The 25,086-nt window shown below is 40.8% G+C and overlaps 4 protein-coding genes across 7 annotated transcripts in view; 1 reads left to right on the top strand and 3 right to left on the bottom strand.

Annotated features, from left to right (window-relative positions):
• Positions 1–1,432: 1,432 nt before the first annotated feature.
• Positions 1,433–3,184, bottom strand: LOC125561294. Its single transcript, XM_048725363.1, has 2 exons — positions 2,386–3,184; positions 1,433–2,343 (listed from the first exon to the last, which is right to left on the bottom strand). Exons 1-2 carry the CDS (start codon positions 3,182–3,184, stop codon positions 2,330–2,332), a joined length of 813 nt encoding a protein of 270 aa, XP_048581320.1. The 3' UTR covers positions 1,433–2,329.
• On the bottom strand, positions 1,433–13,264 carry LOC5516996 (trace amine-associated receptor 8b). 4 transcript variants are annotated; one of them, XM_032387073.2, is made up of 5 exons: positions 11,796–13,264; positions 11,527–11,673; positions 7,841–7,885; positions 5,601–6,193; positions 1,433–3,866 (listed from the first exon to the last, which is right to left on the bottom strand). In XM_032387073.2, exons 4-5 carry the CDS (start codon positions 6,183–6,185, stop codon positions 3,411–3,413), a joined length of 1,041 nt encoding a protein of 346 aa, XP_032242964.1. In that variant the 5' UTR covers positions 6,186–6,193; positions 7,841–7,885; positions 11,527–11,673; positions 11,796–13,264; the 3' UTR covers positions 1,433–3,410. The 4 variants fall into 4 exon arrangements, with proteins under 4 accessions (XP_032242964.1, XP_032242963.1, XP_032242966.1 ...); XM_032387072.2 differs by lacking the exons at positions 11,527–11,673; positions 11,796–13,264 and adding an exon at positions 8,824–9,350; XM_032387075.2 differs by lacking the exons at positions 11,527–11,673; positions 11,796–13,264 and adding an exon at positions 8,350–8,771.
• Positions 13,265–13,341: 77 nt separating this feature from the next.
• On the bottom strand, positions 13,342–16,853 carry LOC116621135 (neuropeptide Y receptor type 6). The gene is made up of 2 exons (XM_032387106.2): positions 15,634–16,853; positions 13,342–15,232 (listed from the first exon to the last, which is right to left on the bottom strand). The coding sequence occupies exons 1-2, from the start codon at positions 16,098–16,100 to the stop codon at positions 14,545–14,547; spliced, it is 1,155 nt and encodes a 384-aa protein (XP_032242997.2). The 5' UTR covers positions 16,101–16,853; the 3' UTR covers positions 13,342–14,544.
• Positions 16,854–19,279: 2,426 nt separating this feature from the next.
• The window catches only part of LOC5517059 (xanthine dehydrogenase/oxidase-like), a 35,361-nt gene continuing 29,554 nt past the window's right edge, over positions 19,280–25,086 (top strand). The window contains exons 1-12 of the mRNA XM_032387098.2: positions 19,280–19,467; positions 20,053–20,255; positions 21,165–21,268; positions 21,696–21,757; positions 21,839–21,937; positions 22,023–22,099; positions 22,588–22,652; positions 22,992–23,169; positions 23,598–23,671; positions 24,258–24,377; positions 24,446–24,469; positions 24,948–25,050. Coding sequence (XP_032242989.2) covers positions 19,406–19,467; positions 20,053–20,255; positions 21,165–21,268; positions 21,696–21,757; positions 21,839–21,937; positions 22,023–22,099; positions 22,588–22,652; positions 22,992–23,169; positions 23,598–23,671; positions 24,258–24,377; positions 24,446–24,469; positions 24,948–25,050 — 1,171 coding nt within the window. The 5' untranslated portion in view covers positions 19,280–19,405. The remainder of the gene's footprint in view (positions 19,468–20,052; positions 20,256–21,164; positions 21,269–21,695; positions 21,758–21,838; positions 21,938–22,022; positions 22,100–22,587; positions 22,653–22,991; positions 23,170–23,597; positions 23,672–24,257; positions 24,378–24,445; positions 24,470–24,947; positions 25,051–25,086) is intronic.

Below are 25,086 nucleotides of genomic sequence, written 5' to 3'. Positions count from 1 at the left end.
TAAATGTTCTTTGAAAAGCCCCAGACATTTCTATTATAGTTAATCAAGTCCCCGAGGATGCTGTAGCCCTTCACCGATTATGCGCTGTTGAGTACTTGCTAATTGCATTGAGTATGCTTAAGAGAGCCTAAATATTTCATATGTACCCTTTATATGATTTTTTATTTAAAATAACTACTCAGCTTAGAGCCGCCGAAAACATTATATGAAAAATGCGTCGTATACAAGCATTACGTAAATACCATTAAACTAAAGGAGTGTCGTTAGTGAATTTGCAGCCTTTTACTCAAAGTTTTATAAAGAAAAATATTAAATTATTGAAATAAAGCACCATTTTAGCCTTAAAGATAAATTCGGGGTTTGGCCCCTGTGGGTGTCAGGAGAGTGGTCAGGAGATTTTATAGGTTTTATAGCATGGTTTTGGAGTACTAGATTTGTTTGTAACCAAGTTAAAAAAGTGGTCATTCTCCCGCTGGGCCTCAGGGCATAGTAGAAGTGAAAAGAATAAGGAAAAATGTGTACCCTGATAAAAGGATATTAGTTTATTTGGGATAAAATTGATTGATAAATAAGCCCTCACTCAGTGGCTCTATCCATCCGAATTTTTTTGTGGTTATAATTGATGGTGTAATTCAGCCTTGAGGTTTTTGTTCCATTTGTGCAACAATTGTTACAAAGTAATCTTTCAGATCGAGCGACATAGCAGCACAGACGTGTTTGATTGATTTGATACATTTTCTACCGTTCTATGATGTAGTTAACCTGATAATGCACATAGTATCAGATGGAAAAACTTCTAGCGATCTGGAAACATCCATTTGGCTTCTGATATCGTGATATTTGCCTTTTTATTTCAAAAGCCAAAACCATGTGAAATGCATGTGAAATGTGAATTCACCAGTGAATATTTGACCGTTTATTTCCCATAGTGCCTGCATTTATTCACATAATTTATTAATGATTTCTAATTGTTTTAATTATGAGAAAAGAAGAAACGCTTATTCAATTCACAGCAGTTACACGATTTTCACATCGTCATTTCACATGGTAATCATGTGAAATGATACCCACATGTATTTAACATTATGATTTCGACTTTGTAAAAGCAAATGCCAGGATCAAAAAAGTCATTGCATGCTTCCATATCCAAACTCTATCCATTTACATTTTATACACTTGGTGTGAAATACTCAGAATTATGCGACAAGACTAGAGTTAATAACTATATTTTATAATTTTTAATGCAAAAAAATTGAGATAAAAAAAAATAAAAAAAAAATAAAACAATTGACATGTGATCGAATTGGATGTTAATCGATTGCAAAATTTATGTATCAATGGATTCTTGTGCAACATAAAAGACGAGTCTTGACGTTATTAATGTCGATGGGAATAAGGTGGCGTTTCCTTGAAAGATTCATAGCGCTACGAATATCGAGCATAATTTAATTCGTGATCATATATACTAGTTAGCTCGCAAATACATGTGCTATTTTACAATATCACATTGCTGACTGTTGACGTTTTATTTACCCACTGACACCCAGTTTGTATTGTATTTATTCAGTTTGTGTTTCATATATCAATAATGATGTGCGTATCAAGCATTCTATTTAGCTGTTTTTAAACTATGGAAGTATCTCTGCGTTCAAATAAACGCATAGGATTATCTTTCAAGTGATAATTATTCATTTTACAGCCCACTACATTGGAGCCACTGCTTTTGTTCTCGCGCAAGTAGTGCACGCAAGACGTTGATTAAGAACACGAGACAATATTTTGCGATAACTCCCATGTACGTCTCGTTTAAAGCGGTCGATAGAGTAGATCAACGATTCTTTATATTCCCAATAGGCAACTCGCTCTACTTGTGAACATCATCAATGAGTGCCAACTTTTGCGCTTTACATGATATGCGCCATAGTCATACATATCTTCCTTTTATCAGTTTATTGTAGCATTTATTTGAGCCCTCTCGCCCTACATCCCATTATCGCGCGTTTTCATGCTAACCGATGTGCGTATTATGCAGAATAGTAAGATTGTGGCATTTCAGTTTAATTATGGCACCCAATATGTCTAATATGGTAGACATTTTGTGGATTGAACCCACAGGAAATACATTAGTCTTCCTACCATCCTTCACACGTGATCTGCTTTTACCATTTCCCCACCCAACTCCTCACTCCTAGCAAAGTGGTGTTGCGTGACAGGTAGGATGCCCCAGGCTTTGTCCAAAACATAGCGGACACTAAAAGTAGAATCACCAGGCGATACATTGTCTTCCCATAAACCTTCACTGGTAAGCTGCTCTTACCCTACCCCCACTTCACTCCAAGCCTTCGGCAAAGGGATGTTGTGTGACAAGTAGGATGTCCCAGGCTTGAGCAAAGGGATGTTGTGTGACAGGTAGGATGTCCCAGCCTTGAGCAAAGGGATGTTGTGTGACAGTAGGATGTCCCAGCCTTGAGCAAAGGGATGTTGTGTGACAGTAGGATGTCCCAGCCTTGAGCAAAGGGGTGTTGTGTGACAGGTACGATGTCCCAGCCTTGAGCAAAGGGATGTTGTGTGACAGGTAGGATGTCCCAGCCTTGAGCAAAGGGGTGTTGTGTGACAGGTACGATGTCCCAGCCTTGAGCAAAGGGATGTTGTGTGACAGGTAGGATGTCCCAGCCTTGAGCAAAGGGATGTTGTGTGACAGGTAGGATGTCCCAGCCTTGAGCAAAGGGGTGTTGTGTGACAGTAGGATGTCCCAGCCTTGAGCAAAGGGATGTTGTGTGACAGGTAGGATGTCCCAGCCTTGAGCAAAGGGATGTTGTGTGACAGGTAGGATGTCCCAGCCTTGAGCAAAGGGATGTTGTGTGACAGGTAGGATGTCCCAGCCTTGAGCAAAGGGATGTTGTGTGACAGGTAGGATGTCCCAGCCTTGAGCAAAGGGATGTTGTGTGACAGGTAGGATGTCCCAGCCTTGAGCAAAGGGGTGTTGTGTGACAGTAGGATGTCCCAGCCTTGAGCAAAGAGGTGTTGTGTGACAGTAGGATGTCCCAGCCTTGAGCAAAGGGGTGTTGTGTGACAGGTACGATGTCCCAGCCTTGAGCAAAGAGGTGTTGTGTGACAAGTAGGATGTCCCAGGCTTTGGCCAAAATATAACGGATGCTAAAAGTAGAATCACCAGGGTACCCATTGTCTTCGTTTAATATTCACACATAATTTCCTCTTTTTAGCTTTCCCCTCGAGACCGCCAAGCTACATATTCTGCATGACATATCCGGCCTTGTCCAGAAGTTTAGCGAGAGCTACATATGTCTCCCTACAATCATTCACACGTGGGATATTCTTCTCTTCTCTTGCTTTCCCCTCTGCGACCGCTGACCAGCTAAGCACATGCCGTAGTGTGGCCAGAAGCATAGTCACAACCTCGGGCTTCCGTTGCTTTTGCTGGACCCGCGCATGCTCCGCGAGCGCCACGTCCAACGAACAGACGTATTGGCAGTATTGTTCGCGGGCTCATCATTCGCGACATCCTTCATTTGAATGAGCACAGCATCCTGTCCTCTGGGCTCATTTTTTCCGCGATACCAGCTCATAACGTGAACCGCGGCCTTGCGAAATTCTGGGAACCTTAGACTGTAGATTATGGGATTCACGAGACTGTTGCCGAAGTGGAGAAGTTTGCTAATGTTCAACACGTTGTTGGAGACGAAGGGACAGCCCGAGTTTCGACACAGCGTCTCAGCGAATAAGATCACCTGATACGGCAACCACGTGACCACTGACGTCACTGTTACGATGCACAGGGTTACCGCAAAGGCTCGCTCAAACTCGAGAGATCGTCTCTTGTGCATCTTTTGCCGCTTATACTTCACCTGCAAGCAGTGAAATGAAAAAAAATCAGTGGGGCTGTTGAACCTTCTTTCTTAACATTAAAGACCCACTGACTTATTATCAAAGGGCCACAACATTCATTATTCTGTATTCTGTACTCTGTCATTGCTTACTTGAGAGATACACAATAAAGAAATCACCCTTCGCAATCAAAGTTTAGTGCACAGGTGCGTAGCCAGGATTTGCTAAAGGGAGGTGTCCAGCCATTGATTATTGCATAAATCTAATAAAGATTTTGCGATCCTTCAAAAGGCTGTTTTTGAGCCTCCCCTGGCTGGTAGCCTGGTTCTTGTTCGATAGCGGGTTGATTTCCGTAGCTTAGTGTCATCATAGGTTATCGGAAATTACTGGCTGAGTTATCATAACTCAGCTCTTTTAGAAAGCGCAGAAAGAAAGTATGAGGAGGCTTTTAAGAATCGCCAAAATAACTACTTACTGGATGGAAGTCTTTAAAAGCGACAACAATGAAATTCAAAAGAAGCCAAAATAAGCGGAGATTAGCACGATAAACTGGCATTTATTAAAGGTAGTAACCGAAATCAGCTTTTCTTGAAATCAGCTTAGGCCACTCAATGTCCAGGCTGATCCCCATTGATAGACTGGCTGATTAGTTGATGTATGGTATGCGTTATTAAGTACAAGAAAGATGCTTTGATGCAAATAGAATTAGGCGCCACGTGGAACGACCTGATATAAATAATGACGTTCAGCAGTCAAGGCACGTAAAATCAATGGCAAATCTTTGGATGCTCGGGCGGGTTTTTATTATTAACATATAGAGCCGTGTGTAACGAAAGAAGCGGAAAAGATGTTGATGCGATTACCCGCAGATCGTTAGGCCAATCGTGTGAGAGCGTTTGCTGATTATATTCACGATTTACTTGTTCAAAAGCGGACTTTCATGCGTCAGCACTAGCGGTCGGTAAATCCGCTAAAGCAGGCACGTTCATCGATAAAGCAGCGCGGCGAAACCGCCGTGTATCTTGTAGATATCTTGTAGAGGTTTAAGAGCACGCCTGACTACTAGGATTGCGGCATTTCAATCCGCTTCAGTCTTTTGCGAATCTTGTCAAAAGCGGACCCCATTGTATCAATTTTTAAAAACATTTTATTTTTCTTCAACCCTGAGTGTTTTTGTTTTAATAGAAGGCCTGTGTTTTAAACAAAAAATATGATTTAGGTACAAAATATAAAGCCGCTTATACGATGCGTGAGCTTAGGGACATATCTATTGCTCTCTTTTCCTGCTGATATTAAAAAACAGATGCAGATATTATATCTTGACAAAACCTCGGTATGTCCTCAAAATCATCCCGGAAGGCAAGATGGAGCCTTACTCCCCTTATCGGACCCAATAACTCGCCCCCTTCCCCTCAGTATTCACCCGAACCCATATGACAGCATACGCGACGCATCGCACGACAATAAGTGACACACCCCCTCCCCCTTAGTACTGGACTGGACCCCGTTGAAAGCATTCGCGACGCATCGCACGACAATAAGTGACACACACCCTCCCCCTCAGTACTGGACTGGACCCCATTGAAAGCATTCGCGACGCATCGCACGACAATAAGTGACACACACCCTCCCCCTCAGTACTGGACTAAACCCAGACGACAGCATATGCGACGCATATGACAATAAATGACACACACCCCCTCTCCCTCAGTACACACACCCTCCTCATCCTCCTCCTCCCCCTCAGTACTCACCTGAACCCAGATAACAGCATACGCGACGCACATGACAATAAGTGACACGCCAACCAAAGGTACTGCTACATAGACGGAGCCGGGCATGCGAGTGTAAACGGCCGCGAGATCCAATAACGGCATCAGCAAAGCTACCATCCACGTGACCGCCACGGAAAATAGACAACACCGGCGAGTCGTCATTCTGTTGTGCAGCGGCCATACTATGACGCGCACGCGCTCTAAGGAGACCAACACCAGGGAAAAGAGAGACGCGTACCCGCTTGTGCTATCGACGATGCGATGGAGCTTGTCGGCAGTAGTTGTCACGTGACCGCGCCAGTAGTACGACACAAAAACGTAGATGAAGAGAGGAACCGCCAAGGCGCCAACACACAGGTCAGCGGTCGCAAGGTTGATGAGTAAGATTGTGCTCTGCCGCCGTAGTCTCTTGGTGCTGATAAATGTCGAGATGGTGACGATATTGCCGCAAACGATCAAGAACGCTTCCACGCCGAATGCGAATCCCCAAGCGAACACTTCCGGTAGGCTGTAGGTCTCAGCTGCCACCCCAGGAGTCCCGGTCACGTTGCTTCTATTAGTCATGGTAGATTCTGGAAGGATAGGGAAGTTAGAATTCTTTTATTTTTATTTTGGAGACGATTTATTTCATTTAACATAATTTTTTAGCTTTTTTTTCCGCTAGTGTTTGTGAGCAGCTCCTCAATGGATTGTCGAAAATCGTCCAGGAGCTCAAAACAGCCACCTTGCATCAAAACTCGCGCCTCGTTTGGCCACTTTAGCACAGTCTCCCCGCCCCGACGTAAGTCCATATATTTTCAGTTGAACAAATATTGAGGCCACCTTATTCGAATGAGCTCAACTTCATAGGTTTAGTAGTGTAGCAAAATATGAGGATAGTATGCATCGATTTCGTTAAACGTTGTCAGAGCGAACTGCGCTACTTATGCGTACCGATTATTCAGGCACGTGGCCAGGTATGGGAAAAGTATTTTATTTTGAAGATCCTTCAATATTAAACGACCAACTTACTAGTCGGCCCATGCGCACCCGTAACTACGCGCCTCTTATGTCTATGGACCACATTTTTAGGCTCAATATCCCAAAAAGAATTATGTAAAAATGAAGCATATCTCGTTCTTTTCACAAATTTCACAATTCTTTTATTTTCACAAATTTCGCAATCTTGTTTTCGTTTCACAAATCTCATTTTATGATATATATATTAATATTATGTTTTTGTCTGGGCCGTAAAGCATTTTCTAACGCTTCTTCCTCTAAATGGAATTTTGTGAAATGTGGGCTTTGTATCTGTCAACCCTCGTGTCTTGCGGTGGCAGATTGACACATCATACAAGCCTCTATCTACATCACGCATGTAACTACTTTGATCTCACGAAATTAAAAGCACATATGGTAGTGTATTTGACACTTTCCTGAGCGCTTGCGGCGGCAAAAAAAGTGAGTGTCACTAATTTTCATATTCCAGATATTTTATAATTCCACACTACGACATCTGAGGGGTTGTCAAGACGGGGAAAATGTTGGAAATACCCAGCTTTAATTTAGCCTTCTTGGGCGTCAATTCCCCCCTTCACTAGTTCTTTACAACATGATTCGGACAATGATCTTTTCGAGAACACAGAAACTAGGGCAACGTGCGTTTTCTATAGCGATGTACGTAATAATAACGATAAAAAACTAGATTGTGTTTGCGATATGGAGTTGTACTAACACGAGCTGTAAAAAATGCATGTGAGCATTCGCGCGCTTCGATTGATTTCGCGCCTTTCCAGAAAACCCTCGTTTGATTCGAAATAAAAAGAGTTCACAGGTTTCTAAAAAAACTTGTATGCTTTTATAGCTTCTACAATACATCACACATAAACAACATACGATACTTTTGGCAAAAGGGAGGATACACCTCTTTAGCCTAAGGTGACGAGTCAGACTAACTAGATTGAACAAGAGTCACCAAGGCTGGGAGAACTCCATTAAATGCTTTCTAAACGGAAGCGTTTATAGTTCACCGCTGCGCGAACACATAAGCAGTGGGTGGGATAAACTTTTTGACAAGAAAGCTCAAATTTTCACAATCTACAAGATTTCCTTTTTTCAGCAAAAACGTTTTAATCAAATTTCTAATTGGCTTTCTTAAAGGATTAAATATTGTGTTCATAAGGCATTTAATGTCATGGAAGAAAGATTACCAGGGTGATATGCCGTACATGAAAGCTTACCTTTAATCTGAACAGCACTTTAGCCCCCACAAGCTTCCCTTTAATCTGCAATTAGAAATAATATCAACTCACACTTATGCCAATAAAACTTGTCTCATTGAATGCCAGACCATGGAAAAAATCTTGAAATCTGTCTGCTTTTCATCATATTTTCGTCACCCTGTCCGTTGGTGCACTGAACGCTGACGTGAAATGGCTGTTTTATCTGTGTTCTTCGCGATTAAAGTCAGCTTGACCGTATCCATTATTACATTATGTTTACAAATAAAACGTTAATAGCATATTTTCTAAAACAAATAGCGCAAACCATAATTATAGGAAATTAAAAGGAATTAAAGGAAAGAAAAAAGCTCTCCCTTTTCGATGCGGATCTCTTAATGGTGAAAAAATGGTCTCTAAAGATACCCTTTCTGAAAATGCTAAGCGGTTTTCTTAAGAAAATCTTTTAAAACTACCTCCAACAGTGCTTGTTATCGATAAATAGATAATTAATGTAACTGAGGGGTTACTTAAGCTTAGCGAGCGGTTAACCGTCGTTAATCCATACATGGGAACGAGACCATCGAGTTTCATCTGGTTAGGAGAAAAGTAAGGTCGGCTTTCAGTAAGAGTTCTAGCGCGCGGTGTGCACAAAAACATCCTGTCATTAGGGCAGTGCGATTGGCTCCTTCGCCAGGGGTGTCTTTTTATCACAACTTCAAACCAACAATGAGATCGCGGAGAAACGTACAGATTTCGGAACGAATGAAAAAAAAAATCCCCGCACCGACAAAAAAACCTTTGATGGGTTATATACTAATAGTTCGATTTCTAGAATAATAAATATGCTTTTCAATATTTACCGATCGACCGCAAAGAAATAAACCTCATACGCATAATAACCAAGAGACTAAATGCTATTACAAGCAAACTAAACCTTTGGGAAAACACCATTCGTCAGTAATGTGTGATGGACATTTGTGCATTGTAGCTGTGATAAATACCGTCTATTTAGCCGAAGAGCTAAGTCGTAGTCTCGATTCCAACCAGAACAAGGCGCACCCACACCATCTGAGCCTTTTGTCGCGGTTCTGATTTCTCGAAGTTACCGCGTGAGGCAAAAGTGCTGAGAAACAGCTGTTGAACAAAGCTTCACGAGTGAAAATGCTTCAAGATCGGCAAAAATTACATGCACCTTCTCGCGCCAGTGTGACCGTTGAAGAGAAATGGGCTAGGGAATGACTTCAAATTCTTTTTATCTTCACTGCGTTGATTGGTGCCTTGAATTAAGATCAGCCGATAGTGAAGGGGAAAAAATCAGTATCATTTTTTATTCGCAAGTTGACTTATGCATACAATTCTCTCAGTTAAACACTAACGCCCTATATTGCATTTGCTAGCCGTCTAAAATATATTGCGTTTTAAAAGGTAAAGAAGCAGCTACTCTTTACTGCAAAATTTTGCACTACACATCGCGTCTCCACTTGACCGTATTCAGGGCTTATATGTCAATGTTTGGATTAGCGAGTTTCCTGGGTCACAGCCATTTGTTCCATGCACCCCCCCCCCCCCCCCTAGTTCAGAAGAAAAAGACTAATTCATAAGTCTGTAAAGCAACCGGCTAAAAAAATCTAACGCTCGAAGCATGGGGTCGATTAAACCAGCCAAGGACACTTTAAATTGTACCAACTACTTAGTTATCGCACCTCTGTGTCAAACCCGCCATGTTGTATCATATGCGTATGCAGCAAAAGCATCCTATGTCTGAAAGATATATTTCAAAGATATATATGGCTACTTAATTATTTATTAGCTGTTTGCCTTTTAAAAATACCAATTAATCTCAAATAAAAGATTGTTGAAATGCTAAATGTGCGGTTTTGAATCCTGTAATTCTAAAATGTACCTTGCGGCGTTTGAGGGAGATTGTTTGCTTATGAACTTTACCTTAAGCTAAGTGGTGCCTATATATATTCATTAAAAGTCATATATTTTTGTTGATACTTTAAAAGCAAATGCCTTTGTGCTTTGCAGAAATAGGAGGTGAAATGACAAAAAAGGGAAAAAAAGTTAATGGTGCCATTGCATGAAGCCTTTTTTAATGGTCACTTTTCTAATGATCCCTTTCTAATGATCACTTTTCTTGTGAAGACGATACCCTTATGTTTTTGTTCAACGATAATTCGCCAAGTGAGGAATTTCTTGTGCTTTTTTTAAGTGAGCATTTATTACCGGTTTATTATCTATTCTTGCTGACGCACACATAGCAGGAATCAATTATATCATTTTCTCATACCTTGACTCAAGTTGTAGCTTGATTAGCGGACGCATTGGCGGGAAAATTTGACCGTGCGCGCGCTTTCTACGCATGCGCTTGATTTGGTGAAAGGTAAGAGCGTTACGCTGGCAAATAAAAATGAAATATCTTGGTAAAATTGGATATTTCAGAAAATTTATACTAGTAATACACTTCGCCAAACGTCTCAAAATGAGGAAATTTCATTTCGCAAAAGAAGTTATGATAACCCAGTAGACAGGTCATGAGAAAACGCAAGTATACAAACATGTGTGGAAAGATTGCAGCCAATGCCCCGAAGAGCAAACTTTAAGCATCACCAAGTGAATCTATCCATTTGCACTTCAGGTACAATGGTCCACATTGACACCGCTTTTTCTTTGCCACGTTTGTTGTGATAAAGTCACCTGAAGATCGCAATGTGTAGGGTTTTTATAAACGGTCGACTAGTTGATCAGCCCATATATGTATCAGATGGAAGGAAGATAGTATGTGTTCCTTTAATAAAAAATAACCCACTTTTTGACGGCCAAGGGGGGTGGGGGACCGTTCAAAATGCAGTTAAATGACTGAAAAAAGCCCAGGCTAGTCAGTGTAGACATTAACACGACAAAATAAGGAGTATAATATCATCATCATGACGACGTCGCCCAAATCAAAACCAACAACGAATAAAACATACGCAATAGGCGTATATTGTTTAATACAAACAATTTGCGCTGTGCAAAAAATACAAAATAAAAATGATACACAACAATAAGTTTTGACCTTGCAACAAAACAGCAACGCTCTCTTATCGAAAGGTTCTCGGCAGTTTGAGGGGGCAGCGCTAGCCCCCTTGCGTGAAACACCTGCAACAGGCGTCAAAATAGTTGTTTAGAGACGCGTTGTGCACAGACGGGGGGATAATAAGTTATTGCTGCCTGCCTAGGGTGTCAGCAGCATGTTGGTGATCATTTCCGTGATTAATAACAAAGTTTAGGATACACGGTGTCCAAAGATTGTCAGTTGTTTCCCCAAAAGGCCCCGATAAACACTTAACTATCGACAAGCTACCAGCAAACCCTGAAGATGGAGGTTTTTAGGCAAATTACAAAGATCAAATTATAATTATTCCTAAATTGTGGTCGCGTTGACACCTTAGTGGTCGAATAAAAAAAGAAAAATGAAAATCATTAAGCACTAAATGAAATTGTAATAAAATTAGCTACGAAGTAAATAAAACTAGCAGAAACAGTGGCGGCAAAAATAATTGGTCATATCACAAGTTATTAATCTATATTTAATAACAACTTATGATCACAACATACTAGCGCTATCCAGGTGAGCTAGTGCAAATAATTTCATATAAACGTTCAGTTTAACACGCAAATACGAAAAAAATAGACTAAAGAGGAAAAACTGTACTAACCTCGATCCAATTATCTTCTTGTTGTGAAGGAATGGTTCTATATTGCCAAGAGGCAAAGGGTGCCTGAGTTTAGTGTCCAAACAGATAAAGGTTGTCACCAAACGCTCCTGCTAAATTCGTGATGCATTCGAGAAGTGAGACCAAGTCCTGTAATAATGCAATAAAGCCCGGAACTTCAAACACGAGGGGTTAAATTAAAAACCATTAGTTTCTCAGCCGAAATAACTTCGACAATTACCTAGCAAAATCCATTTAAAATATAGGTTTACCTTATACTGCGGTTAGGGCATAAAACATTAATGCTTTCGGCCGGCTACACTTTTTAAGACCTTAGTGTCATATAGTCTTTATAATCAGGAAAAGCTTTGTTTTTGTAGACAATTCTCTAAAGCTAATCGATGAGGTTTCTATCCGCCTGAAGCATTTCGAAAAAAGAATTTGAGACAGTGAAACCCACAAGTGGTGCTGCTTGGTCTACGTCAGGGATCGATTAGCGACTGATCTGTTAGCGCCCGACCAGGCAAAACATCACGGCCGACGACAACATTTAAGCTCAATTTAAAAGCGATCTTCAGTCGAATAAAGTCTCTAAAAATAAATCAAAGAAAACAGGAAAGCAACAAACGCCACCCTATTTTAAACTACATTCAAGTCACACCCAATCTTTTAGCATTTTCGCTATACGTGTTTGGATGTTATTAGATATGTTTTCTAATTATGATTACAATTTTGAGTGACCGCAGTGCGACCTCTTACTTACAAGTGTATAAGCAATTAGTGCTTTAGATCAAGCGAGCTAAGCCTAGCCCGGATATTACCTTTTCACACTAGATCACGGTCATTTTTATACTTCTAATTTTTCTTGAAATATCGGATATGCCAGGCTTACGGGGTGTCTTTTTACTTGCAGTGCTTTTGTTTTGTTACGAGGAAAGGAATGTCCTTAGAACAGTACCTAAGGCTGATTGTATGAAAGGACATGCTTAGCCTGCCGTGCTGTCTATTATTTTATATGAAGGCGTGAGTCGCTCCGTGGCACGAGTTCTTCGATGGGCTGGATATCCCCCTGTCTGTATCTCGAGAACCCTTTTTTGTAAAAAAAATCAGACCAATTTTGAAGAGCTATGACTTCATTGGTGAATGTCGTGTTCTGCACATGCTAGCTTAGAGTAAGAGTTAGGAAATAAATTACACAAGCGCGCTAGACCAGTTTTATTTGTCATTTATTATCGCCAACTGTGCGTAGTTTTGATAGGTAAACCTTTTAGCTTGTCGTCCATGGAAACCCGCTGGGCCTTGTGGGAAGTGAGCCACACATCTTTATCACCAAAAAAGCGAAACGATGAAAGGTATTAATAGTTTGTGTCAAAACACTGACGGCACACAACCCTTCGGCCGCCAAAAGCGCGGTCTTTTCTTAAAAATCGTCACATTTTACACATTTCTGAATACCGCCCTCGCCTAGCAAGCCCTGGATACACTCCTATAGCAACTCGAGTGACAACCGTGACTAACAACGGGCGAAAGTCATCTGGCTCTTGCTGGCTTGTTCCACCAGCAGCACTGTGTGAAGTACGCAGTTTGCACATGTAGTCACCGCCTGTGTTTATCAGACAGAAGCACGTGCCTTGAAGGTGTGCGCGCGAGGGGGTGGGGAGGGTGACAGGGGTCACGTGGCAGCGGATCTCTTGGCTACAAGCGCGCACTCCCGCCCCTCATAACCCCCCTAAAATCCTTTTTCCATCTATGTCCGCGCACCCTTTATCCCTGTTTACACTCAACTGGGCTCCCTTCCCACCTTTAAAGGCTAACGCCTCAGATTACGCTGGGTTTTATTTCGAACGACATTAAACATTCTCGTTTTGGTGCATTTGATTTTGATTTGAATCGAGCTTAGGCTTTATACGTAGAAAATCGAGCATTTTCTTATTTCTAATTTGATTTCTCATGATTATGATAGCTTGCATCAACCAACATTACACATCATAAACACTTGTTACTGAAAAACATAAGCTCCAAACACATGTAAACCATAGGTGAACGCAAGGTTGAAATGGTATATTTCACGCCTCCATGAAAACTGACGAGCGTTAGCCCTTCGTCGGAGTCTTTGTTGCACCTTTTCAACCTTTTGTTGATTTAGTTCCCACCTAGTTATTGTTGATTTAGTTCCCACCTAGTTATTGTTGATTTAGTTCCTATCTAGTTATTGTTGATTTAGTTCCCACCTAGTTATTGTTGATTTAGTTCCCACCTAGTTATTGTTGATTTAGTTCCCACCTAGTTATTGTTGATTTAGTTCCCACCTAGTTATTGTTGACTTAGTTCCCACCTAGTTATTGTTGATTTAGTTCCCACCTAGTTATTGTTGATGTAGTTCCCACCCAGTTATTGTTGATTTAGTTCCCACCTAGTTATTGTTGATTTAGTTCCCACCCAGTTATTGTTGATTTAGTTCCCACCTAGTTATTGTTGATTTAGTTCCCACCTAGTTATTGTTGATTTAGTTCCCACCTAGTTATTGTTGATTTAGTTCCCACCTAGTTATTGTTGATTTAGTTCCCACCTAGTTATTGTTGACTTAGTTCCCACCTAGTTATTGTTGATTTAGTTCCCACCTAGTTATTGTTGATGTAGTTCCCACCCAGTTATTGTTGATTTAGTTCCCACCTAGTTATTGTTGATTTAGTTCCCACCCAGTTATTGTTGATTTAGTTCCCACCTAGTTATTGTTGATTTAGTTCCCACCTAGTTATTGTTGATTTAGTTCCCACCTAGTTATTGTTGATTTAGTTCCCACCTAGTTATTGTAATCTGTCTATAAGGGACGGACTATTTGATATTTGAAGGGATTGAGTGCCCTAATTTTTTCTTGGACAGTCTTGCTGCTCGATTTTTTCCCCGTAGGATTTGGTGATTTTTTCTGCCAGTCATTGTATGCTCATTATTTAAGGGCCTGAGTCAAATGGTCCATCCTTAAAAGGGTAATCTTTGACTATCTTATTTTAGCGGCCTGCCTCAGAAGGAATTATTCAAAAAATCTCCTTTCTCGGGTGTCTCAGGAGTTGTCGCCAGGCCGCTCGTCTCCTCCTCCTTATTGTTCCAGCTTTTCCTCATGCGCATGCGCTGCGAACACAAACGCAGCCAGTGCCAACAAACCTTAAAATCAAACTCCTTAGACACAATCGAATAAATGATCGGGTCTGCGGCGGAATTCACGACAATCCCAAAAACCGAGAGATTATAAACGATAAGGAAATATGTCCATTCCGTGGCTGCTTGCCATAGCAGTACAACCAAACGAAGCGTGTTTAGCGGGAACATAGTCACGGCGAATACGAGCACTAGCGGCGTCAACAGCTTGCGTGCGCGCTTGTTCTCCTTCAACCTGCGCTCTTCGTGGGAGTCAAACTTCTGTATACCCCATGATTTCTTGATATCTGACGTTCGTATTGTTCGCCGATGGAACTTGCTGCTTGTTTTGATCTCCTTGGCGATGTGGAGGTAAGTAAATGATATGATCCCCATTGGGAGGATGTACTGAAGGATCGTAAGGGAGACCACGTACACGTGGTGCATGCCGGAGGGCCACGAGAACTTACAGGTGCCCCCCTCACCGGAAGTGTTCTTGTAGTCCATGATAAAAAAGAGCGGAAGTGACGTCAGGGAGAAGGAACCCAGCCATATGATAAACGTGTTGCGCCATCTTGAATGGAATGAGAGACATTTAGTAAGGGAAGTATAACAAGGCTACTCAAATATATACCTAATAGCAGCACAAAATACTCCCCATATCAAATAAGTGTGCTTTGTTTGGTTTTATTTGGGGCGACGGGCTCATTTTATTCACTAAGAAAGCCTTCTCTTGACGCTGTTGACGTTGCGCATCCTTAGCAGAATGCTCTAGCTTCAAATTGGAGCTTGCCTATGAAACAAAACCTCTTGTAGCTAAGCGGCTACGACTAGACATATAACTTCACAACCAAAGGCGCCAAGGAAAATGGGATTAAGCCCTCCTGCCCCTTTCTCCCTTCGAGACCCTTGATGGGCTAAAGGCTATACTATGAAAAAGCATCTTAGTTTTAGAGTTTCTCTTATGTGCCTTGCCTTGTCTTACTTGAGGACCGCTTATGAGAGACTTTTTGGAAGTTCTTTCTGACGAGCTGATACCTCTCAGCTGCAATGGCAGTAATAGACCACACAGAGACGGCATAAAACACTTCTGTCAGGGGGTACCCATAGTAGCACATAACTTCCCCCAGGGGCCAAGCGCCATGGAACTGTTCACGGATCACAGCTATCGGATAGCTCCCGCACAAGATCCCCAAGTCGGCAACTGCGAGGTTGCGAATGTAGAATTCCACCAGAGAAAGTCTTCGGCACCGCCGAGTTATGTGTACTATCACAATGGCATTGCAAACGAAGCCTGTGATAGCGATTACACAGCCCACCACTAGTCGTAAGATAAAAACCGCGCGAGGCTCCTCGGCGAATGCGGTGATTCTTGGGGGCACTGTGAAGTTCATAGACGTTATTATTTCAGCGCTGTCATTGAATGTCTGCATCGCCGCCATTGTATTCAGACTTTTTCTCAGCGCTTCCACTGTTTGATGCGATCCCGCGATCTCTCGTAATTTAAAGGCTTTGTGTAAGCATATTGGCGATGTGTTTTAGGACAATAAACTCCTTAATATACAAAGCACTTATGAGTATTTACTTGTATTGCTCGACTGTAAGCGTTGTGTCATCCGGGGAGTTATTAATCCGCCAAGTGCGCGAGGTATGAGACCCCAATAATACTTGATGTGATACTTCTAGTGGCGAAGAATGCGATGAGTTGTTCCTCGAGTGGATCAGACTGACTGGGGACGCGCTGTATTAACCTTGCTCTTGGCTTGCTCTCCTTTCCTTGATCCTTGTTATCCCGTGACTAGTTACGAGAGAAAATATCCTTTTCCGATTACAAAGGAAATGACGTACGTGTTATTATTTTTTTTTACGATTCATGCGATTCAGTCCTCGCCTTTTTCGACTGAAAAAAGGCCACCAATTGTACTTTTGAAGAAAAAAAGGTCACTTGAAATAGAACCCGAATAAGCTTTTAAACCAGCGGAATGTTCAATTTCGTTCACCACATTTCCAAGTGGTGGTTCAATCATTGGCTCCCTGAGAAATAGGATTAATGTGTAGGCAGGCGTGTGGTATACGCAATTCAATTGTGAAATTGAAGCAGCTTGCATAACCAAAGGAAGAATGGATAAGAGAAGATAAAATGCTTTTTTGTCCTACATTAGTATTTCTCGTAGCACCTTTTTCACGCAAACAACTCAAGCACTAGGAAGAGGAAGACGTGTAAGTGCCGTAGGAGACTGCGTATTGTGTATCGCGAATTTTGAAATTAAAAAACGAAGAAATGAAAACAAAAATCGAGAAAACAAGTATTCAAGCAGGAAATTGGAAAACCATTTGCTACCCTAAGCATACCTTGTTTTGAAACGTATATCTTGCGGTCCACATGCTCGACCACGATGACCAAACCCCAAACCCTAACCCTCCCAGCCCATAGTGTGTGTTTTGCGACCTCACTAGTGCCTAGCTCTCCCCTATTTTCAACCACAGAAATACCAATGTTATAATAGAATCCTCGGTAACTCGATCATATGCTTTTGGAGGGAAGCAATTTCCCACGGACGTAAATTGTGGTTGAGTCCGCGGCCTCCCAGCGGTCATACCGAACAACTTTCGAACAACTTCGGAAACGAGCATCAAACAAGATGACGGCCATACGACGAAAAAGTTACGTTTCTCTTATGTACCTATACGAGTAAGAGAGACAATTCCTGCCTTTGTTGTATGCTGAGTGAAATTTTCCAACCATTTTTTTTCAAATAATGTTTCTTTATAACTTTGAACCATGACACTGGCGGCTGCTTTAATTTTTTTTTCCTTTGTTCTATTTTAAGTATTAAAGTAAGCTTAATTGAGTAAAGTACTTTACTTACTTATTGGGTACCTCTTTATGAAGTTTTATTTACAACATGTCTTTGATACCTGTTTTCTAAATACATTTTCGATTTTCACAGTCATAAGTAACTTATTAAAAGTACTTAAAAATACTCAATTAATACTCATCGAGGAGGCTATAGAAATTACCTTATAAATTGACATTTTTTTAGGGGGGTGGGGTGGGGAGATTAGCAAAGCACAGAGTTTTGCTCGAAGATGTGTGTTTCTTTTGTTCTCTTGTTGTTGTTGGGTACCCTATCGTAAAGCGAAAGAAAAGATGATAGGTAAAATAAGTCTGTTTTTCCAGAAATTCATTCAACTTGATAACAAATATTCTGAATAATATATTCAAACGATATTACGCTTGTACAATCTTAGTTTATATTTATTTGATAAAATATGATAAAATGGTGAAACTTTGATCGAAATTTTCGCGATGTTCACTTTCGAAATTACTTGTGTTGCAATTACTTTTTGGTAAAACACTAGATTGACTGGACTAATGGTTCGATGTCAAGAACGTCAATATCAACTACTTTTTGAGAGGCCAGAATTTTATTCCATCGTATCCTAACCACAGAGCGCCTAAAAATTCTCTCTGATGAGCCTTGAAGTTTGTGGCCGGCATGATTTACAACCTACAACCTCGCGCGAAAACGGCTCCAAAGTATGAGCCAATTTCTCAACAATTTGCACGAAAATATGGTCAAACTTGATTGGTCCATATCTGCAAGCATTTCAGTATTGGGGGATGGTCTACAAGAAACGCCTGGAAAAGGCTCATTTAAAGTTTCTCGAAAAACCTCGAAAACGTCATAACTTGAATACAAACTATAAGAATTGCATAACTTTGTGGCTAAAATTCAACTTTTACTTCAAAAACAACTCGACTAATCGATATTTTGTCATAAACCGGGAGATAAAAATAATAATAAAAAAAAAAACTGGGTAAAGCTCTCCCGCTGCGCAACACCTCCACTCCCCTCTCAGCTAATCCTGTGTACAATGTTTACGGTCTTTGTTGTGATTACCAGAGACGCAAAACAACGAACACGCGCGCTCTTTAGCCTACCTGTAGGCTTTGATAGTTTTCCCGGCACGAAAACCCCGAAAACATGGAGTTCGCATAACCCAGCAGCCATATTGGGTAATGCGCTCCGCAGGGGGAGGGGGAGGAAAAAAGCGCGTGAAAGGGGGAGGGGGAGAGCAGGGGGAAAAGAACGCCTACAGTATGTCTCGCCTTTTTCGTTCGACGCCGCTAATATAACACGTGACGGAAAATTGACAGCTAAATAACATGTCACACAATTGTTGTCGATTATTAATCATATTTGATTCTCGAATTCAAAACAAAACAACTCACGTAGATAGAGCTAAAATCTTAGCGCTGCGCAAAGGTAATAATGCAAGATGCAGCTAATCCCCATAAAACGTAAAAATAGCACCTAAGCCTGTTGAATTACTTGCAAACGACTGTTGTAGACTTTGCCCGTTTAAAGTTTCATTTAAATACGGAACCTTTGCTAGGCCATCTACGCGTTCCTTAGTCGAGATTAGGGAAAGTTCATTTGATTATCCCGGGGGGGGAGGGGGGGGGGGCATGCGTGAGGATTTTGATAAAAGTAAGGGAAAAAAATAGTTGCTTTCCCCCCCCCCCCCCCCCCCCCTTCAGGTGACAAAACATTTCCATGCCTACACCCTTATGCTTCCCGGTGAGATTTCCGCTGGAAGTCCGCGGACTCGACCTCAATCTACGTCCGTGGGAATTTCTTCCGGTCTCTGGCACAACTCGACTTTGATCATTTATGCTAACTTGAGAGGCAGGACATGAGCAGATGAGGAGCTACTCATAGTTTGTTTTGATCAGTCTGCAATGGAGCAAAGCAATGTGGAGCCTCTGGTCAGGACTTTCGAATGCACGGTTTGCAGAGCGAGGTAAAACTGCTTTTTCCGCTATATTTGTATTTTGGGTATATTGAATAACTTCAAACTTCTTTATACTTCCCTTCTCTGAATGTTATATAAGAACTGGGTATTCTACTTTAAGTGTACCATTGTAGCATTACTTGCTGCCTTGTCTTTGGTTGTCTTTAAAAGACTACGATATTGCACAAACGGTGACAATCATATGATAGTGTATAAGTTAAGCTTTTTTTCCTATGCATACACACTGTACTTATTATTCACGTTAGTTAGTCACGACACAGCTGAAATTATTCCTAAATTTGCCAATTATAGGTGTATCTTAATATTAAACGTACTTAGCATGGTCTTCTCAACATTGGCTCATATGTGCATATGATATAGAGGGGGGTGTAAGGGGGTGCGAAAACCGCAAAACCGCACAGAAAACGCACAGAAATCGCGCAGAACAACTAAAAAAAAACAATCCTTCAAAATAAGTCAATAACTGTGAATCGTGCAGTCTAAAGAAACCCCAAAATACAAAAAAAAACCGCACCAGATTTAAGTCAAAACAGCATCACTGCAAACCCTTACGTCCCCCTCGATATATAATAGATTGACTCCAAGGAATGGTCCCCTGCCTAGTGGTGTGTACAGTGGGACATGCGGGGTTTGCCGTGCTCCATTTAAGTTCTGGTCAGTAGAGAACCCTGTGAAGAAAGTCAGCTTTTCTCTAAATGGAGTCAAGTACACTGTCATGAATCCAGATGCTCTCATGAGTCTGAATGAGTGGATAAGAAGCCAGCCACATTTAACAGGTACTTATGTTACAGGAAAAAAATGTAGCCTTGGTGTGTAACAAAGAAAAAAGTCTATTTCAAGCAAAAACTAGACATTTATGAATAAGAAAAGACCTAGGAGTGAAGGGGATTCAAATCTCTTACTTATCCTGCATTCCTTTCCCAGAGGTGATTGTTAAACAAATTGCTACTTTTGTTAAAGGGGGTCTGCATTCTTTGTCACTCTATTTGTGACCCCTTTTTGCTCCTTGTGTATCTATATCACTCTTTTTTCTTTAGGGGAAAAACCTGAGGGGTTAATGGCAGACATTATTTTATGTCTGTGCAGTTTGGAGAGGGGGGGGGGGGGGGTGGAGAGGGTAATAGCAGGCATTGTTTTCTTTAAAAAGCATTCAAGATAACAAAGGCAGTCAAAAAGCTGCTTCCCCCTCAAAGCTGCTACAGGTCAGTTGGTAAAGGGGTCAAAGGGTGCTGCTGCAAGGGCATTAATTTTACCTTTAAGTTAAATGAATTACTCCAAAAAGGCATAGTCATGACGTGAAGGTATAAAAATAGGTAAAATAGAAATGATATAATTAAATGAATGTCAAAAAGTTACATTTGTTCTGTGACATGCACAGCTGGGTGGCTGGGTTTTTGGAGTCTGGCCAGTTACACTCTTTTTACATATAAAAGGATTCATGCATTTGGCTCATCTATTATTAACTTAACTTAACTCCTGTTGTAGTATTAGGGAATATAGGATTTGCTAGGCTTGAGGTCTGTGTAGTGACTAATTTAAGATGATTTAATTACCCTAAACCTGGTTGATCATGGCATTTTTGTGTGAAGAAAGAGGTAAAGCAAGGGGTATCCAATTCTATCAGATCGCCTGAATACTTGTAGTCTAGTTGATCAATAGCAGCTATATTTGTTTCTAATATTCAGGAACCAAAGTAATGTGTAGAGAGGGTGGCTGTGGTTGTTGTACTGTTGTTGTGACCAAAGCTGATCCAGTGACCAACAAACCAATGACGATGCCAGTAAACTCGGTAAGTGTCTCAATGTAATCCTATAAGCCAGATTTTGAACAATTATTGGTATCAAGAATTTGATAACTTTGCTATAGCTTACATAAGCAATGCCTTGAATTAAGAGCACAACTGAATTTTGGGAGACTATTCTTGGACCCTTAAAGCCATATTTTTCTTTAAAGAGAAGAAGTAGTTGGAGTTGGGGGTAGAAAATGGGCAAAAAAGTGTTTTTTTTTTATCGCAATGCATGCGAAATCAGATTTGTATGGTCAACTTCACCCTCTATGTCAATATAATGTTGGCCGTATAATGTGTTTGGCTTAACTTGATTCACTACCCTCTAAATATTGAACTTTGAATCGGATTGAGTTGACACCTTAGTTGCTGTTTTCATCATCAGTAACCATCACCCCAAGTTTCATCTTTATTTTCCCTGTTGTCTCAGTGTCTCTGGCCATTATGCAATGCTGATGGTGTATCTATTACGACCACAGAGGGGATTGGAAAGTATGTATAGATATTTAAATTTAACCCCTTTGAAATCAGATAACAATGCATTTGATTGAGTGTACCTATTCTATTCTGCAGCAAAGATGATGGTTTCCATGCTATCCAGGAACGCTTAGCAGATCATAATGGTAGCCAGTGTGGCTACTGTTCTCCCGGTATGGTCATGAATATGTATGGGTGAGTAAACCAATAAAAATATTTTGAGATTATTTGCTAATTGTGGGTTATAGATTCTCTTATGATGTCATTGCTGCCATTTCAGCCTGTTAAAAACGAATGCTTTTCCAAGCAAGCAGGAGATTGAAAATCACTTTGATGGGAATATCTGTCGATGCACAGGTATACTTTGTAATTCATGTCCTTGGAGTCATTGTGGACTCCCTGTGGTACTTTTTATCACACAAATTAATAACAGCTTAAAGGAAGCATTATGGGTAGTGATGTACCTGAGGTCGTTTGCCACGTGGCATAACTGTTTACAATTTGTTTTTAAGGGTATGTGAAATAGCATGGATCATTTTGCTATAGATCATCCAAGCTATTTCACCAGTAATTAAATGGATGTAGTTAAATTGATGTTAAAGGGGAAAAATGCAAAAAAAAATGACCATTTCGCTCGACCCCAAGGTATTAGGATCTAGTTAATTAAATGTAGTTCATTAAATGGTATAGCTAAATGGATGTTAAAGTGGAAAATGCAAAAAAATGGGCATTTCGCTCGACCCCTTGGTTTGCCCTTCATTGCAAATCATGCAGAGCTTAGTATTTTTATATTTGGCATCAACATTTTTTCTTGCATCTAATAGGGTTCTCTATATTGTCTACAGGCTACAGACCTATTTTAGATGCAATGAAGACATTTGCAAAGGATGCCGACCCTCTTGACATTGAGGTGAATATGCTAATCTAATAGGCAACTTGCACTTAGAAATCATTTGACCTTTTGGGTTGCAAACTCGCAGGCGCTCTGGTTTTTGGCGGAAAAATAACAACAACAAAAAATAAACTCATCCAACATTCATGAATCAGCTAGAACGTTTCTATTTCAAAGAGAAATTCTTTTCATTTTTTTTTTTCGCTCCTTGGTGTGATGACTGCTGTGACAAGTTTGCCGTGTGTTTGCCACTCAAATTGGCACGGGATTTTTGGGTGCAAGTGGCCTATTGATAACCTGATGGTTAACCTGCTCTTTGCTACTGTTAGGCTGAAACACAGTGGAATTTTTTTATAGGATGTTTCTAGGCAGTGTTGTACAAGTTGCCCAAGGAAGTCAGGATTAAACACAGTGATGGCTATGGACAATGAACCTACACCCTGGTATAGTCCCACAACCCTGAAGGATCTTTACACACTGGCCGCCATGAACAAAGACAAGAGAATAAGATTTGTCGGTGGAAATACAGGATTGGGTGAGTGACTTAGATGGTAGTATTGCAGTTTGTGATATCAACACGTTGCATTGTCAAACAGTTCAGTTGCCCACAAACATCAAGAAGCCCTGTGCTTATTGTCATGACAAGCATGACAATAAGGGCTGACGTTTGCTTATTGACGCAGGATATTTCTGTCTTACTTTCTCACCTACGAAGTAACTTCTCCCCCTCGCTCCCCTCCCCCCAGTTGTACATTGTCTTAAATGCTGTCAAATCTTGTTAGAGCTTGTTTCGTGTTCAAGATGGAAGTCGCATCCCCTCGGAATAAAAGTGTTCCCCAAGGGTTAACACAGTCATTACACAACTCTCGCAATTCGTGCTGCAAGTTCTCACAATGTGTTGAGATGGCATAGGGCAAAGCTTGAGATAGTTTTAATAATGACGCTATTGATATCTTTTTTCAGGTATTTACAAAGACGATGGTCCCTATGACATTTACATTTGCATCGATCAAATTCCAGAATTGAAAATGTGCAAGGTACAAGCTTCCAGCGACGTTTATTACCTCGAATACAATGTTAGGTTTAACAAAACCAACGTAGCGTTTGTAGTGGAGAACCCGTGTATCTAGAATTTTCTGTTTCTTTTCTTTCCAGGCTATATTAAAATGCATTTTTTGCTTTATATAATCATATTTTAGAAACGCAACTAGGTGCTCAGTGGTAAGCTCTGGTCAGGTAGGGTTTTTAGAGGTATAAAACACGCCCCATAACTGGGACTTTAGACACCAGGTCTTCCTACATAAGGGCGCTTTCCTATATAACCTGGAGGTCCTGTTGCTCATTAAACTTCATTGAACCTGTATTTGGGCTCGTAAATGAGTTTTTTTTTTTGGATGCTGGCGGGTGTTACCATCTTCAGTAAAAGCGCTCACACACTAACCCACACTCGTGAGTGTAAACTGAAAAATAGTCCGTATCTATGCTGAAAAATAAGTCACTCCAATGGATTATTTTAAAACAACCTATTTGCGCAACTTTTCATTAACCATTATGATTACACTAAGAGCGATACTCTAATGATTTTTTTTAGCCTGACTCTGCTCAATTTTTTTGTCTGTTCAGGTGTCTGCTGACAGCCTTGCGGTTGGTTCGGCAGTCACACTTTCCACGCTCATCACCACCTTAGATGATCACGCCACCAGTTATCCTGCATACAAACCGCTAGCTGAACACGCCAAAAAGGCAAGCAGACTTACAACGCTACGGAATTCAGATCTCCGCGCATAACACTATTTTTTGTCTTCCAACAGGTCGCTAATGTTCCAGTAAGAAATGTAAGTATTTAACAATAATGTATTATTAAAACTGTAGGGTGACGCGCGCTACCGTGGCCGCCAATACAAAGTTAGCCAGTAAGCAGGTTAGTAAGAAAGTTAGCCAATCAGTTAGCCAGTAAGAAAGTTAGCCAATTAGTTAGCAAGTAAAAAGGTTAGTAAGAAAGTTAGCCAATCAGTTAGCCAGTAAGGTAAGTAAAGAAAATTAGCAAATCAGCATGCTAGAATCATAGTGGTTATTAAGGTTCATATCTAGGATGGTTCCGTCGTATTCTGAACTGCACTTATTAAGCCTTTCTTTGCCTCGTTGGTTTGGAAGTGAAGCTCGCATTCTCATTGGTTTTGATTTGTTTACACCACAAAACTGTCAAAGTAGCCACACTAACGTGCATCACACTTTAAATCCTCGTTATTCAAAGGTTGAAAACTATGCCATTTTTGGTGGGGGCTCTTCAACATTTTTTATATTGTGTCTCAGGTGGCGACGGTTGGAGGTAACCTCATGTTGACCCACGATCATCCGTATTTTCTATCCGACCTGATGACTATCTTTGAGACGATTGGTGCTCGGGTTGTTATCGGTAAATATCGTTTAAGGATAAGTCCTCCCCATAAAA

Source organism: Nematostella vectensis, chromosome 3, assembly GCF_932526225.1.
Source record: "Nematostella vectensis chromosome 3, jaNemVect1.1, whole genome shotgun sequence".
In the NCBI taxonomy this organism is placed as follows: Eukaryota; Metazoa; Cnidaria; class Anthozoa; order Actiniaria; family Edwardsiidae; genus Nematostella; species Nematostella vectensis.
This window is presented reverse-complemented; position numbering and strand designations above follow the sequence as displayed.

Coding starts and splice junctions, on each gene's coding strand:
- LOC125561294 (XM_048725363.1), bottom strand. CDS start 3,184: ATGGGTACCCTGGTGATTCTACTTTTAGCATCCGTTATATTTTGGCCA.
- LOC5516996 (XM_032387073.2), bottom strand. CDS start 6,185: ATGACTAATAGAAGCAACGTGACCGGGACTCCTGGGGTGGCAGCTGAG. Junction 3,867..5,600: donor ATGCTGTTATCTGGGTTCAG/GTGAGTACTGAG, acceptor CACTGCTTGCAG/GTGAAGTATAAGCGGCAAAA.
- LOC116621135 (XM_032387106.2), bottom strand. CDS start 16,100: ATGGCGGCGATGCAGACATTCAATGACAGCGCTGAAATAATAACGTCT. Junction 15,233..15,633: donor CGGTCCTCAAGTAAGACAAG/GCAAGGCACATA, acceptor ATTCCATTCAAG/ATGGCGCAACACGTTTATCA.